Here is a 16,739-nt window from a genome sequence, read left to right as displayed (position 1 = left end):
GCACTGGTGCGCAGTCATGTTGGAACAGGAAGGGGCCATCCCAAACCTGTTCCCACAAGTTGGGAGCATGAAATTGTCCAAAATGTCTTGGTATGCTGATGCCTTAAGCGTTCCCTTCACTGGAACTAAAGGGCCAACCCCAACCCCTGAAAAACAACCCCACACCATAATCCCCCCTCCACCAAACTTTACACTTGGCACAATGCAGTCAGGCAAGTACCGCTCTGCTGGCAACCGCCAAACCCAGACGCGTTCAGCGGATTGCCAGACAGAGAAGTGTGATTCGTCACTCCAGAGAACACGTCTCCACTTCTCTAGAGTCCAGTGGCGGCGTGCTATACACCACTGCATCTGGCGCTTTGCATTGCACTTGGTGATGTAAGGCTTGGATGCAGCTGCTCGGCCAAGGAAACCCATTCCATGAAGCTCTCTACGCACTGTTGTTGTGCTAATCTGAAGGCCACACAAAGTTTGGAGGTCTCTAGCTATTGACTCTGCAGACAGTTGGCGACTTCTGCGCACTGTGCGATTCAGCATGCGCTGACCCCGCTCTGTCATTTTACGTGGCCTACCACTTCGTGGCTGAGTTGCTGTTGTTTCGAGTTGCTTCCACTTTGTTATAATACCACCAACAGTTGACCATGGAATATTTAGTAGCAAGGAAATTTCACAGATGGACTTATTGCACAGGTGGCAACCTATCACGGTACAATGCTTGAATCACTGAGTTCCTGAGAGCGACCCTTTCTTTCACAAATGTTTGTAGAAGCGTCTGCATGCCGAGGTGCTTGATTTTATACACCTGTGGTCATGGAGGTGATTGGAACTCCTGAATTCAATGATTTGGAGGGATGTCCCAATACTTTTGGCAATATAGTGTATATAGCCTAGGATTAGACAAACACATGTTTCAATCTGTCATGGTAATTTTTATGTTTTTTTATTAGTAAACTGATTTTTTACGGGTTTACAGCTCCATATAAATTTTGTTTTAGAGCGCATAAAGACATTCAACAAATATGTGTGGATTGGTCCATAGTAAAACACACACAAACCAGGGTCTTGGTGTTAGTGAAAAACTGTTAATTATACCGGGGACACCTTTGAGCAGGTGGAGGGGCCTTAAATTATTATTTTTTTCTAAATACAAATGCCGCACTGATAAAAAAGTTCAGTAGAGGAAAGAAAATAACAATGTTTTATACTTGCCTGGAGTTCAGATTTAAAAGTTGATTATTTGTTTCAAACCTAAAGCTGCACTCAAGCTGCAAAACAGTTGAATTCAACTCAGTTCTTTTACCTACAATAAATCTTTTTATTTACGCTTCAGAATAAAAGATTTGGCATACAGAGAAATATGTAGTGTTGTCACCATTCCATACTGAAACATATGGTACTGAATATGGTCATAAAAATGAAGCATATTAAAATACAACGCCACAAAAGAAATATGCAATAGCATCTAGAGTGCAGATACTCAGGGAGTGGTGGTGACTAATAAAATGGTGATGCTGGAAGGTGGTGGAATTTTACATAAACCGCTAATATTGTGCTTGAGGAATGACAGAGCAAAGTAGGGAGCGAAAAAGAAGGAAGTGGGAAAAGGGGGGGCCTCAAAAGTTCCTGGAATACAACTTAAGTATTCAACCCCCCAAAAAGGAGAATGCAACATAGGTATCAGCACTATCCTCTGTGAGAGAAGCTTCGAAAAGATGTTTCCATCCGTTTTCCATCTTTGCTAGACTGCATACTAGTTCCTGCCAGCTTCACCATCACTGACTTTGCCACACCACAACTAGCTTGCAGCCTGGAAAGCTTTCATCTGAGACTCCTAATACAGTTATTTTGCTTTATGATAGATCACCTTTAATAACATTTCCTTTCTTTTTTTTTTCTAGAGGTGGGTTTTATTCTCTCCGTATCCAGGAAGATCCTATTAAAGAGAAATCTCATTACCTGGCTTTCTTGTTTTATCTTTTGTGTGTGCTTGTTTTGTTTTTTTTTGGCATTATTTTGAACCTTGTTTACGACCAGGTACAGCACAGGAAAAAAAGAAAGAACAGAAGTACAAATGACTACATTTACGGCTCTCGGATATGGTCTTTAAAGCTATTTTCATCGTAGCAGCTTGACATTTAAACCTTTAGAACACCGATATTTTGTGGATTAAGACGACATTCATCCTGCCAAGTGGTCAATTCCACATCTCCATTCCTGCATTGTTCTTTAGAACTACTGTTGCTTTCTTTAAACTACCTCCGGAGACCTTTAGAAAGTAATTCATACCATGAAAGGGCAAGTTTGTTCCGAATTAATATGTCAGGCGCATTAAAGACATGCAACTGGCTCTGTCTACCTTGTGTCAGCAGCTGTAGGTTCCGGACCTCCTCCCGTACTTTGAGCTGGAGGACTTGCTGTAGGACATATTGCCGCTGGCTCTCTGGACTGATCCCCATCCGTTCTAGCTTCTTGTCCGTGAGTCGCAGTAAAGCGCGACCTGGGGAGAATAATATAGAAACATATAATTGCCGGATAATTTAGTAAAAATGCAAAATATGCTGACAATATGCAAACTGCAGAATACTAACCCTCAAGGTCCGATCACTTTTCAATTTACAGATCTGTCTTTGATACTGTTTACCAACCTTTGCTCATTGCCCTTTTCCCTTGGGTTGGCCAAGTTACATTCAAAAGCCTGTACAATCTCCTACCCAAAGAATCTATTCAATTTACATACAATCATGTAAGACCTCAAACTATAAATCCAAACGGAAACTGTACAATCAAATTATCATGTGTGACCAGCTTTAGGTCTAAGCTACACTTGAGCAATCATGAGACGGAAGCTGCTTGCAATTGAAAACATAGGGCCAACAAATGATGATACAATGGTCTTATTTTGAGAGACCACTTTATAGGGAGTCAATTAGTGACTTCAAAATTAGTGACTAGTTGACTCAAAGGGATTTTGCCATTTATTATAGATGCCTTTAGAGTGACCATAGAAGGGAAGATTCTTTTTCCCCCCAAGAGAGATGTCCGTCCCTAAGCAGAAGTGTGAAGGATCAGGTCCAACCACAATGCTGGAAAATCTCTCTGTCCTAGAACATTTAAAATTATGCAGACTTGACAACTCTCTATGAATGAACTCCTAACATGTCACAGTATACAAAAAGCAGTCCTTGAAATCCAGTCCAGTGACTTTGCCTAGGCTGAGATGATGTCATCAGTCTGCTGCTGGTAGACGGAAGCATTCCTTAGCCTCCCTTTTCCCAGTGATAAGACCGCATCAGATATTTGCCAACACAGCCAAAACCACAGTCGGTATGACTATCAACTCTGGGACAGTATCTCCATCCATAAAGTTGACAGTGACTCTGGTTGATGCCTGAACAAAGATGGCTCTGTCCTTCTTGAGAAGGATGGAGACAATCAGATAAAAGTATTATCAGGGGGAGTACTGTGATATCTGTGATAGATAATAAATACATGTTTAATGTTAGAATTACATATTATAGGTGTTCCTTAACCTGAAGAAAGATCTCAGATACTAGGTTCACTTTAAGGCTGTCTATAGAACATTTGTGAAGTTGGCAGAGCTGACTTTAAAACGTTGTCAATAAAGCGTGGGCCCCCCTGCTTAACAGGGTTAACAATAATAACTAGCTCAGGTTTTCTAATTCATCCAACCTCGCATCCACCTGCACAATGGCTGGCGGCCTCACTTAGACAAGTGTCAGGATTCAAATCTGAACTTGGCTGCTGATTCATCCGACTGCGCTTATTGCCTTCCAACTTAAACCTGATACCTTTGGCTACTGATCTCGGCTTGATCACTGACTATGCTTCTGCCTGCTCCTATACTACTACTGTCTGCTTGTGTACCGAATGATGCACATATTTTCTGTTACAATTAGAACTTAAAAATGATTAGATATGAAATAATAATAAATATTCCATATTTACACTTCCAGCCAGCAGATGGAGCTCCAGCGTTCTGTTCACATGTTTATTGGCTAATCCTATAAACTCTAGTCGTTTACAGAGATAACCAGCTTAGACTTAAATATAAATATACTTCCTAATGACTTGTACTTTTCCCCACCCAACCTGCCCGTTCTGTTCATACTGTATGGAGATTTAATAAGAGATAAAATGATCTGAAAACAGGTTCTGCTGTTCTTGTCTTTAAGAAACACAATGTTCTGTGACACCGCTGTTATTAAAATGTCACCATTTTTGGGGTTCTTTTTACTATCTGCGGCGATATGCTTTTCGCACTCAGTTTTAGCTGCCCGGTATTAAATGCTTATTTGTAGTATAAAGATGTTATGTAAAAAAGAATGTAAAAAGAACATTAAAAAAAAAAAGAAGATAAAAAACACATATCACATCATCTCACATACACATCACATATCACATCAAAGTACATTTTTCCCAGATTGCTATTACTTTTAATGATATAGGCAGATTCACTAAAAAAAAAATAAAAAAAAAAAAAAGGAGACTTCACAAAATAAATGCTCACTTAGATGCAGGAGAGATAAAAACTAGCAGGATGTTTGTTTGCATAGGATTGGATTTTGAAGAGAATACAACTTCACCAATTCATTAGGTGGGTCGAATAGAAAAGTTCCACCCAGCGTGTAGCCGAGCGAATGCCGTAGATGGAATTTCATATACTCATCAGCACCATATAGGGGCACTAGTGCCATGCAAACTGAGATGAGGAGAGGTATCAGATGGTGTAACAGGGGTGAGGAAAGGCATCAGATGATGTTCCAGTGGTGAAAAGTGGTATCAGATGAAAACTGGTACCAGATGGTGTAACAAGGGTCAGGAGAAGGGGTACCAGATGGTGCCACAGGGGTGAGGAGAGGTACAAGATAGTGTCACATGAGTCAGGAGCAGGGTTACCATGTCAAGGGTGTCACATATTGGATGGTGTTACAGGGAACAGAAAAAAGGGTCACAGGGTAAGGAGAGATATCAGATGGTGTCATAGAGGCGAGGGAAGGTATCAGATGGTGGCACAGGGTAAGGAGGGTTACCACATAGTGCCACAGATGTAAGGATCCAAGGTCCAAAAAAAGTCACACACTCGAATATTAAGTTGGACCATCTTTAGCTTTGATTATGGCACACAATAGCCATGGCATCATTCCTTTAAACTTATGCAATGTCGCAATGTTTATTTCCATCAAGAGTTACATTAATTTTTCACTAAGATCTTCTAGTGATGATGAGAGAGTCCGACCACTGTGTAAATTCTTCTCCAGCACATCCCAAAGATTCTGAATGGGTTTAAGGTCTGCATTTTGGTGGCCAGTCCATGTTACCTGGATCACTTTTTCACAATTTGAGCCGGATGAATCCGGACATTGTCATCTTGGAATATGCCCAATGTGCCAGCAGGGAAGAAAAAATCCATTGATGGAAAAACATGATAATTCAGTATATTCAGGTAGCAGCTGACATTTTTTTGGCACATAACATTGCTAAACCTAGACTTGACCAACTGAAGCAATCCCAGATCATAACACTGCCTGAAATCCAGGTGGTTGATTTATTTTTTTGGGCCAGACAGTGTAGGGCTCAAGTGTAGGGATGGGGGACGACATTTCAACTGCTTTCAAAGTGGGGCATGACTGATAAAAGTTTGAGAGACACTGAATTAATCATTGGTTATTTTAGTCCCCCTGAGAGCTTGTGACTACAAAAGGTTTTTGGATTGTTAACTCTCCCAGTGCAACTGTTGGCATGTGAACCCTTATAAAAACTAGATTTGACTTGTATGAAATAAGGTTTGCTGTATTTTTTAAAATATAAAACTGCATTAAGATTACAGTATGTCATGTTTTCAGTTTAGGTCCAAATAATGATGGACAGTTTTATAACCTGGCATCCTATGATAAGCACCAGGAAGAGAGTAAGAAAAATCAGGTTCCACGAATTCTGGCGGAGCTGAAAGACTTTTGCAGCTGGAGATCGGTTGCAATTTCCAGTAAGCCAAGGGTATAAATATGAAGAGAATAAATAATGAATAAGCATTAGAAAGCCTCCCATTACACTGAACTGTTTCACTTACAGCACAGACATTATCAGATGCAGAAAGATTGTACATGCTGGGCAAACGAAAATTCCTAGCCAGCCTGGTCATTGTAATACGTATACTGTCCCATGGGCAGCAGCAGCCAGAAAATATGCCTGTTTTTTTGCATTATGTACATACATTTGCATAATATTTTGGTTAAACTGTATGTCTTAAAATGCACGACATGGGGTTATCAGCCTCTTAAAGGAAAAGTGCACTTTTAGTGTACTTATCCTGCTGATGGCCCTGTCCTAATCTATAACAGATCATATCCATCAATAATGCAGCTAGCAGGAATAAAAATATACCTTTGGAAGCATTTTGTTATAACTTTTTGATTAAATGATGTCCTCCTCACATTTCCTGCTTTATTTTAAAGTCTATTTAGACCTCCTAGTTCTTATCTTGAACTACAGATGTTTAACTTTTATGTTGAAGAGAGCTGAGAGTGCTTGAGCAGTTATTTTGCAAAAGACACAACAGGAAAAAGAAAAGCATTTCTGGCAGATCAACAGGTATATTCCTGTACTTCTGGGGTATTTAAAGGAACACAAACACATGGAACTGTTAACATTTACCTGTTGGAACATGAAGTGTTAGCTTCTCAGCAGGTTGGAGAGAAGACTTCCTCTGAAATCTACTACGAAACCAACACTTCCACGAGTGTCAATTACCTGTGTCCCCTGCTGTGATCATGCGGTCAGGGGAGGCAGGGCCTCACCTAGTATTCTGGAGAAAAAAAGATGTCAGCTTCAAGTCTGAAGCTTACAGCTTTTTCTCCTTTCAGACTGGCTTATAAGAGGTTACACAGCATGGAAAGACACACTGAGTATATCGATCTCTATGCCTTAACAGTGATGAGCAAGTGAGGGAAAGGGAGGCTCCTCCCTTCCTCTACACATAGCTTGGTGACCATGTTGGGGTTTTGGCGTTCTGGGGTGGTGCGTGCGTCGGCGGGCAGGGGGAGGGCTGGGGCAGGCAGGGGGAATGCCTCATTCAGCACGGAAGGTACCGCACGTCACTGCCTCCCACCTAACTCCACATCACAACAGGATACAGCAGCAGAAGGAACCAATGAATGCAATGGGGAAGTGGTAGCTTCTCTGCAGATTTCAGAGGAAGAATTATCTTCAATGTAGAGGCGTTTGGCAGCACTGGGGGAGAGGCGAGGTCTTCCTCTTCTTTTATAGTTAAACCTTTTTTAGTGAATTTAAAGTGACACTAAACTAAAAAACTACATTTAAAAAAATACATTCAATTACCTATTTACAAAAATGTATCTTATTGTGTATCACTCGGCTGTAGATCCTCAAATCATCTCTGAATCTGCTTGGCACTTTTGTTCTCCATGGTCCCTGTGTGTGTTGTAAAGCAGCCAAAGCTCCCTTCTGTGATGGACTACAACCTCAGCACAAATTTGTGAACTAAATGGGAGATTGTACTTTACAACACATTTTTGTTAAGGTACTATTATTAAGATTTAATTCCTGAGTTTAGTGTCACTTTAATGTGGGTAATAGGGTTGACAGTTGTTGTTATGACAGGGATGTACACAAGGAAAACTGCAGTGTAGCATTAATTATCAGAATTTGTAGTATCACACAAATTAATTATAATGCCAGAATTATCCAGAAAATCTCAATACTGAGATCCAATGTGCTGGATCCTTGGCATCCAAAAAGCAACTAATCCAGGGCTCCTGAAGATCAGATCTCTTTTTCGGTGATGTTTTTTAAGCTCAAAACTAATGCAGGACAAATGGAAATGGAACAACTGGAGATTATCCTCAATATGTGAAGGTGTGAACTGAAAACTATCCATTCCATGCATTCTTTGGTAGAACTTGGATAATTAGTGGGCTGTCATCACATACCGCAGTAAGGGTGTAGTTGTTTCATTGTTAATGCTGCTTCTGTTTGGCCGTTAAATGAGAATCGTTTTATCTTACAGTATGTTTTCCTACTTTATCTGTGTTCTAGCTGTGACCAAATGCAAGTAAAAAATAAACTGTCGGTGCTGTTTGTTGCTAGCAAGGAAGAATATCATTTTTCAGCCCAACAATACTTTAAATAGTACATTCAAAATAAACTTCACAGATATTTTCGAGCGTCAGCACGTTGAAAAGCACTGCGTGCAGCAATTGTCTATGGTGTCATCAAAGAATTGCAGTATTTAATGACGATTAGAACAGTGTGTGGCATGAAAACCATTCTGATACTTTTCTTTTCCCAAAATGTTCATTACAATAAATTGGCGCTGTGCTTTGTCCAAGAACAGCAAAACAACAGGTTCACTTTAATGGCGGCCCCTCCAACAAGACGTATTCACCTTTTTTTTACCCAACATCTTTTTTTTTTTGGCTTCTGGGCGCAAACTCTGCATATGCTGCACATCTGGACACACTTTGAATGCACCCATGTGACAGCAGTGGGCCAATCACTAAGCACCAATGCTGTCAAAGGTGAGGAAGAAGAGCACAAGTGCAATTTTTAGCAATCCAATCTAAGATCGCTAGTGATTCAAGTGTTTTTCCAGGCGTAAACAAAAATAAATATTCTGCTTAAAACATCTTGAAAAATCTTATACCGTGGACATTGTTTCCATCAATTTATTTGTCTAAATTAACATTAATTCTGCATGATTAATTAATTTTTGACATAGTGCTGACAATGTCTGCCAACCACTGCTGAAATTGTTTTGATGATGTTCTCTATGTTCCGATAGTGCTACTCCTGATGCAACTCTACTCCATGATATAAGTGCGCTGATAGTATATCGCTAAAAATGCCAGTCAGTCACTTCACAGACAGAACAAATTACTCTCTATGGAGTGAGTTACAGAACAAGTAGTAATAAATGTACACACACGGATGGGAGTCCATATCCACTAGGAACAGGCTGACCAGAAACTAGGTGGCTGAAACAGACCGTATGGAAGCACAGGATTAAGAGGAGACACTGAGATGTATCGGTTCCCCAGGCGTCACAAAAGGGCCCAGGGACAATGGAAGCCTAGGCCATGGAGTGGTTGATAACAATATGCAGCTAGATGAGGTCCAGAGACACAAGGTGGCATCCGGGGACTTAAGAGGAACAGGACTTGGAGTGCCTATAAGTTCAATGTGGGGTACAGTTTTAAATAAGCTGCAGATTTAAAAATATTAATTTGGAGCCCCCATCACCTTCTGTGAGGTGGCTACTAGACATTTAGTGATTGCCAGGGCTGTAGTCAGCCTGGTTGGATTATAGTGGCATTTATCTGGTTAATTCTAGGTGTCTGGCATTGACTGTACCCCCCTGGGTGGTGGAGTTTGACTCTGCTATATTGTGGGACAGCCAATGAGAGGCACTGTGAGTATGTACAGTACAGCAGTCAATCACTGGGTTTCTCTCAACCAGTGGTGCATGCTGGGATAGGGTACATATACTGGAGGGATTTGCCATGTGGTCAGACTAGTCGGGACCAGCCACGGATTAGGGCTGGATGCTGTCCAGTCTGCCCCCCAGGCTAGGCCTGGGTGTGGGCATATGCTGTAGTCCAGGAAGAGTTTCCCTAGGCCTTAAGTATGGAGGAGGCCTGTGCTGCTTGCCAGATGAGGAGAACCAGAGAAGCTGATGTCTACTGGAGGTGCCTGGAACATAGAGGACCTCTGGAGCATGGCTGATGTCTCTCCTGCTGAGGATCTGTACTCATCTCCTGCTCATCTGTTACTCCAATTATCGTTCACTGTACCACAAGTGGATCTATACTGAGATGCTAAAGAGGTCTGGTGAGTCTGGAGTCTATGTCTGTTACACTCTAGAAGCTTAGGATCCCTATAACCTCTCCCCAGTGTGAAGATGATTAATAAAAAGTTATTCAGCATTGCATTACTGGAGTGGACATCAGCTTTGTGGGCACTAGAAGAGGGTGGTAAATGCTAATGGTGCGGCTGAAGATCATACCCCTAGACAGACTAGTGATGATGACCGGGAAATCCAGCGGCTCCTTCAGGGGTGAGCGCTACACATTAAAAAAAAAGATTACCGTATTTTTCGCTCCATAAGACGCACTTTTTTCCCCCAAAAAGGAGGGGGAAAATGTGCCTGCGTCTTATGGAGCGAATCCCGACGCCCGAGACATGCAGTTTCGGGCGCCGGGCGAGTAGTAGGAGCCACTGCTCGTTTAATACGAGTGATCTAATGAGATCACTGGTATTAAAGCCGAGCAGCAGCGGCGGCGATCGAGCTCAGCAGTAGGAGCCACTGCTCGTTTAATACGAGTGATCTAATGAGATCATTCGTATTAAAACGGAGCAGCGGTGACGATCGAGATCACGGACGTTCTTCGTCTGCTCTGTGTGATCACTGAGACCGGGCCCTGTAATCACAGCGCCATCTGTCTCAGCGGTCACTAACTGCAGCTTCTGTCATAGAAGCTGTGACAGAAGCTACAGTCTGCTCCATAAGGCGTGCCGGACCTCCCTGCGTCCTATGGTCCGGTGCGTCTTATGGACCGCAAAATACGGTATATTATTTATACAGGATTTATTTCACCAACAGTTTGCACTGCTCTTTACAAAATGAAAGAACACAGTACAGTTACAATACAGGAGGGTAAGGAGGACCCTGCTCATGAGAGCTTACAATCTAAAAGATTATTTTAAAGCATACATGAAACTTTACTGATTGGGTTTATAACCTTTATTTGCTAACTTAAGTTATTAAAAATGCAAGCTTTCGGGACTCCTTAGATCCCTTCGCTAGGTTTTATACAATTCTGCAGAATTGTATAACGGCTGACAAAGGAATCTAAGGAATTCAAAAAACTTGCATTATTAATAAATTAAAGTTTATTTCCACGTTTGCAGAAACATTTGACAAAACCCTTCTATATGTTTGTTATGTGTTCCTATTCACACAGCATAATTAAAAGTATTTTAAATAAAATATTTCTTATCTATGAGATGTCTCTGTTGAGCACACTACTTTGGTGTAAGTGGGAGGAGTTCTGTTCGCTTTGCATCTGAAACGTACATCCTTGGAAGCAAACTCCCCCAGATAAGTTTCATTTGGGTGGTGTTGTTTTATGATTTTAATTGCTATGTCCCCCTCTCTCCCTCCGGCCATGTTATCTCCCTCCTGAGGAAGCCCCCCCGTGTCGGATCGAAATGCGCAGAGTTATAGACCCTGATGCATTCTGGATCACTGAGTATTACAGCTGTATATCAGGATCATGGATGTGACATTCTGAACTGACTGGAATTCCTGTACTGGAATGCAACATCGAGGGTCTCAGTAGAGTATGCTCTGCCATTTTCGATGGATGATTTTAATGTAATAGTTTGCAATTTTTTGTAACAATAAAGATTGCATTTTTATTATTTTTATGTAAGCATGGTCTTCAGGGATGTATTAGACATAAAAGCCCCCAAAATAACCCAGTTTCTTTATTTTACTTGTTATTGGGGTGTAGTATAATTCTGCCCAACAAGTCATGCCCAAATCTATTCTATGATGCACTATGCAATGTAATGCTATGTGACTGAGAAAAATTATAGAATAGGTTTTATCCTAATTTAAAGTAATCTTTTAAGTTAGCAAATAAAGGGCATCACCTAAACTCCAAACTTTCTCCATTAATCGATGGGTAAGAGTACAATACTACTGACAGGGTTTGTACATACCTCTCAGCTTTCTGAGATAAGAAAGAGGGACACCTTCGAGCACAATGTATTTCGGTGATGGGCACAACCTTGTGGACCCTTACAAATTTACATCCCAAAATAATTGGTTAAACCCAGATGTGTTTTTTTAATCTTTATACTGCCTTTTCAAAATAGCAAACAAGAAAATTAAAGATAAGATAAAGATTTTAGTGCAGAATAAACACATTTGGTAGTCAGATAGAACCTTTTAATAGATATCTGTACATCAGACCAAAAGGAGGGACAACTGAGGAGGAAAGAGGGACAGAGGGATTTGGTTCCAAATGGTGGGCAGTTGGGAGATATGGTTTGCATTAGGGATGCACCGATACTAGTACTCGTACTTACCCAAATGCTACTGATGCCTATCCCTAGCCCAAACTTCCGGTATCGGGAAGCTAGGCGGCGCATCATTACACTCTCCCTGGCTTCCTGATTGGTCAGGAAGCTAGCCAACCAAGAAGCCGGGTGGCGAGTCATTACCCGTCCCCCGGCTTCCTGATTGGCCGGGAAGCCATCTCCATGTTCCCTGGTGACGAGGGAGCATGGAGCTGGATTCCCTCCCAATCAGGAAGCCGGGTGCAGTCTAATGACTCGCCGCCCGGCTTCCTGATTGGTCGGGAAGCTGGACAATCAGGAAGCGAGCCATTACCCTCTCCCTGGCTTCCTGATTGGACAGAAAGCTGGCTCCATGCTTCCTCGTCATCTAATCTGGAAGCTGGGTGGCAAGTCATTACACGCTGCCTGGCTTCCCAGCTGATCAGGAAGTCGGGCTGCGAGTCATTACATGCCACCCGGCTTCCTTAATGGGACTTTTGGTATCAGTATTCGGTATGGGCAAGTACCAAAAAAATATATCAGTACTCGATACTGAAAAAACCACTATCGGTGCATCCACTTCAACAGGGACTTCTGGATCAGATGAGCCACTATATTTCAAGAAAATATTTTGCAACTTTAAAAACTCAAAACATTTAAAGATTAAAATTCAGAAATCTAAACAGCTCTTCATGGAAAAGTTTTTCAGACCCAAGTTCTGTAAAGCAAAGCCGTCAGATAAAACAATGCTTTTCTAAAACTCCAAACGGTTCGAACCCTTTTGAATACCATTCAATGTGAATAGAATGTCAAGATGTTCATGAGATCTTCTCCTAACAGCGTTAAATAAAAGGAGATGAGAGATAGGTTATTTAAACAATGGATGATGTATATAAATAATTCAAACACCTTTGGCAAACATGTAGTGTAGACGGCAATGTAACCTGCAGCATTATGAAATGTGACATTGTCGTCTGTGTATTGTCATTCCTGTCTGACTCTTCGCCTGGGAATAGAACAAGCCATCCTTTATATCGTTTATTGGTTTCCTCTGATATGCAATATCGTGTTTCAGTACTGGTCCATTAATGCAGAGAACACCCATCTTACACGCATGTTCTCCTTTATAAACCGGAGGGATGCCTGTTCTGTTTGACATGCAGCTGACTATTTTTAGTATATTTGATATATGTTTTATTATTCTTTATATATGAAAAGCATATTTAAAGTGACATTAAAGTTAAAACAAAATCCCCCCCCCCCCTCTCATTGCTGCTCTAAGGACTTACCTTAAATGATGCCTCTTGATCCGATCATCTTCTTTCCTGTAGTTTTCAGGAGTCCCTCCAGCGCTGGTGCAGGTCTCTGATCCATCGTTGACTGCTGTGTCCCACAGAGTCTGTGCCCGTGCACGCTGCCGGGCTGATTGCATTGACTTAGCGTGTCCCTCCTCTTCTCCCAGCCGAAGATCTTTACTGTGCATACACACGCACCATGATCCTTTGCGGGCTTCGACGAGAGCGAGCGACGGAGACACAGGTAAGTAATAACCTTTTTGGTAACTTTTTTTTTTGTTTGTTTGTTTTTGCATACATCGACTGCTTGCTAGCAATAGATATATGCAAAAAAAAAGAAGAAGCTTTAATTCTACTTTAAACCTTTTCCCCTTTGCAGCTTTGAAGCTGATGATGCAGTTAGGTTGCTAGCTCTAACCTTATTTTGACAACAATCCAGAGAAATCTCTAATCGCAGAGAAATGTCATCAGTTTGCAGGACTGGACTTTAAAGTGTATTTACTATTAAAGTGCATTTAAAGCCAAAACTTTCTTTTTTAGTTCCGTTTTTACTGTTCTGTCCCCGCTATATGTTTTGCTGTGGCCTGTGTATAGCTCGACATGCAGCTAAAACCTCATTCTGCAATATTCCAGACTGGGTGAAATCTTGATGCTTTATTAACAAAACAGGGTGGGATGAAATTGGTGAAAGAACACAGAAAGTGGTGAAAGTACACCGAAAAATACAACCGGTATACAAAACATGTAAATACAGTATATTGTCAGCTCACAAATACAGAAAGAAACCAGTCCAATCATAACAGCGATACTGCCTAAGAGGGATTTGGGCTCTTTCCTCCAGACTCAGGTGCTTAGCTACCTATATTATACCCAATGCAAAATGTGTGTACAAAACTATGGGGCTGATTTATTTCCTATGACCTTTGGCTCCATCTTGTAGCAGTGATGCGTTGCATACATAATTCACACAGATGTACACTGTATGAACACGTTAGAAATCTGCCTTAAAGGAGAACTATGGGGTAAGTGTTTTCCCCCATAGTTCTTCTAAGGGTCACGGGAAGACATATACTAGCGTCCTCCCGTGACCCAAAGCTCAGCATATCGCTAGCTACAGCTCACGGTATACTGAGGTCGCCGCAGCCGGGACACATCCCAACATTACTGTCAAGATCCACCCAGCTGCATGAGTGACAGCTGGCTCTGCCTATCTAGAGGCAGAGCCTGCTGTACCCCCCCCCTTCCCTGTCCGTTCCACCAGTTAGATTCGGAGGATCGGAGCGGGGAGGGGGGAATCCCTGCAGGGAGCCGTGACAGTCACAGCTCTCTGGAGGGAGATGATCGAGAATTGTCACACGTCGGCTCGAACTATGAGGTTGAGTGAAAATCACTCACCTCATAGTTCTCCTTTAAGTTTTCAGGAAACTCCCACTGCAATTTCCCAGAAATTCCCACTTAAAACACCGGTTCTTCCAACACTTCCTCTATGTTTTATTACTGTTCTATACTGTAAGTTACCATTTTTTCTCCTTTATATTATAATTTAGAATTTTGGCCAAATTGTCACAAATATTACAGAAACAATAACTGGGAAAAGGCGTTTCCTTATATAGTCTTTATTTTGACTACTGTACTTCCTTTTTTAACTCAAAGCCATTTTTTTTTCATAGACAAATCCTGCAACTTAGATATGAATGTACTCACAACTCTTCTTTCTCAATTTGTCCTTCATTGCAACATGTAATATTGTAATTACTTTGTATTCCCATTTTATTGAAACCCAAAACTCAATTAAAAAAAAGATATTAAAAAAAAAAAAGGTTCTAATTATTCCGCACAGCAAAATAATGTTTTGGCTTTACATACACTTTACAATTTACATCTCAATCACTAGGCCACATGACATTATTACCAAATCACATGATTAACCCCTTACTGCTAGCTTCCACTGGGGTTCTCCCGAAAGGCAGGCTCCCGAAAATGTGATTACTGTGATTGGCAGTCACAATAGTCATGTGATTAGGAGCCTGTCCTAAAGATTTCTGATCATGAAGAGTGACCAGGAGCTTGCCTTGATAGCTCGGTCACAGTAATGGGGGAGCCGAGTGAGCGCACTCCCAGCACAGAACAATGACGGCAGCTTGTCCAAAACCAGTTGCCGACAGACTCTGTGCTTCTACACCGGCCCAGTTCAAAAACTGCATGTACTATATTCAGCCCAGTATACACTCTAATTTCAAGCCCTGTAGAAGGGGGCGCTTTCTGACCCCAAACACGTCAGCTCAGTAAGGAAACCTTTTATCCTTTTTTAAAAAAAAGTTTGTGTCTGGACGATCAACTTCCAATGTGGTTCTTCAGTCTTAGACTTTCTCACATATATGCATATGGCCAGCAGAAGCAGGCTAAAAAGAAAAGGTCTTTCTGGAAAAAAACAAAAACCTATGCTTTGAACTGACCTCTATTATGTCACTTACACCCTAGGCATAGATGATAGGGCCTCTGGCAGCCATGTGCATTGTGGCTCCCTGACATCATTAGAGACGGCAGAAAGTCTATTGTTGCCAATACAAAGGATCAGCAGTAGGCAAATCTAGCTTATGTAATACACATGTATGGCTGCCTTCTTGTGTACACATATAATTAAAAACGATGTGTTGAAACAAGAGCACACCAATAAGGTCTGATCTTTTTTTGCATACATATCTGAAAGTCATTTACAAGGCTAAGGTAATTTGCAAATAATAAAAGACTTCTGTAATATGCAGCCATTATGCTGCCAAGGTTTAACTATAAGCACGTACCTTATAATTAGTGCAGTGACTCTAATTATACACATGGCATTTCAGGAAACCTTCCATCAGCTTTTGATTTAAAGAACAATTGCATGAAAGTGAAAGATCCCCAATAATCTGCCACCAACAGATCCTATACTTGATAAGGTTTTTTAAGAGACCAATCAAAACTGAGGTTGAAGTAGTCAACTCAACGTTCCAGAATAAAGCAGAGTATTCTGGATGGATACATTTCACAAGCTAAATGTGCAAAGTTTTAAAACTTAGCACTAAAAGTCCCTTATTCTGCACTCCATTCGAATGGTCAACTGGTCAACTTCCCTGTCTCAGTCCTGAGCACGGTGCGGGACTATGGGAAGATTAAATGCCACAGCAGGACTTGTGTCCCGGAAACTACAGGTGTGGTGTGCATGGTGGAGGACTGTGAGCAGTTTAGTTGCCACAGCAGGACTTCTGTCCTGAGACTACAGGTATGCTGTGTATGGTGGAGGACTAAGGAAGGTTTATAGGAAACCGCAGGACATCTATCCTGGAGACTACAGGTATGCTGTGT

General features: G+C 41.4%; 1 protein-coding gene across 1 annotated transcript in view; it reads right to left on the bottom strand.

The window, feature by feature from the left end:
• Positions 1 to 16,739, bottom strand: part of SAMD12 (sterile alpha motif domain containing 12) — a 270,158-nt gene that overhangs the window by 39,011 nt on the left and 214,408 nt on the right. Inside the window, exon 4 of the mRNA XM_018553346.1 lies at positions 2,357 to 2,497. Coding sequence (XP_018408848.1) covers positions 2,357 to 2,497 — 141 coding nt within the window. The remainder of the gene's footprint in view (positions 1 to 2,356; positions 2,498 to 16,739) is intronic.

Source organism: Nanorana parkeri, unplaced genomic scaffold (assembly GCF_000935625.1).
Source record: "Nanorana parkeri isolate BGI_ZX_2015 unplaced genomic scaffold, ASM93562v1 scaffold117, whole genome shotgun sequence".
Taxonomy (NCBI): domain Eukaryota; kingdom Metazoa; phylum Chordata; class Amphibia; order Anura; family Dicroglossidae; genus Nanorana; species Nanorana parkeri.
The sequence above is the reverse complement of the archived record's forward strand: the minus strand, read 5'-3'. Positions and strand labels throughout refer to the sequence as shown.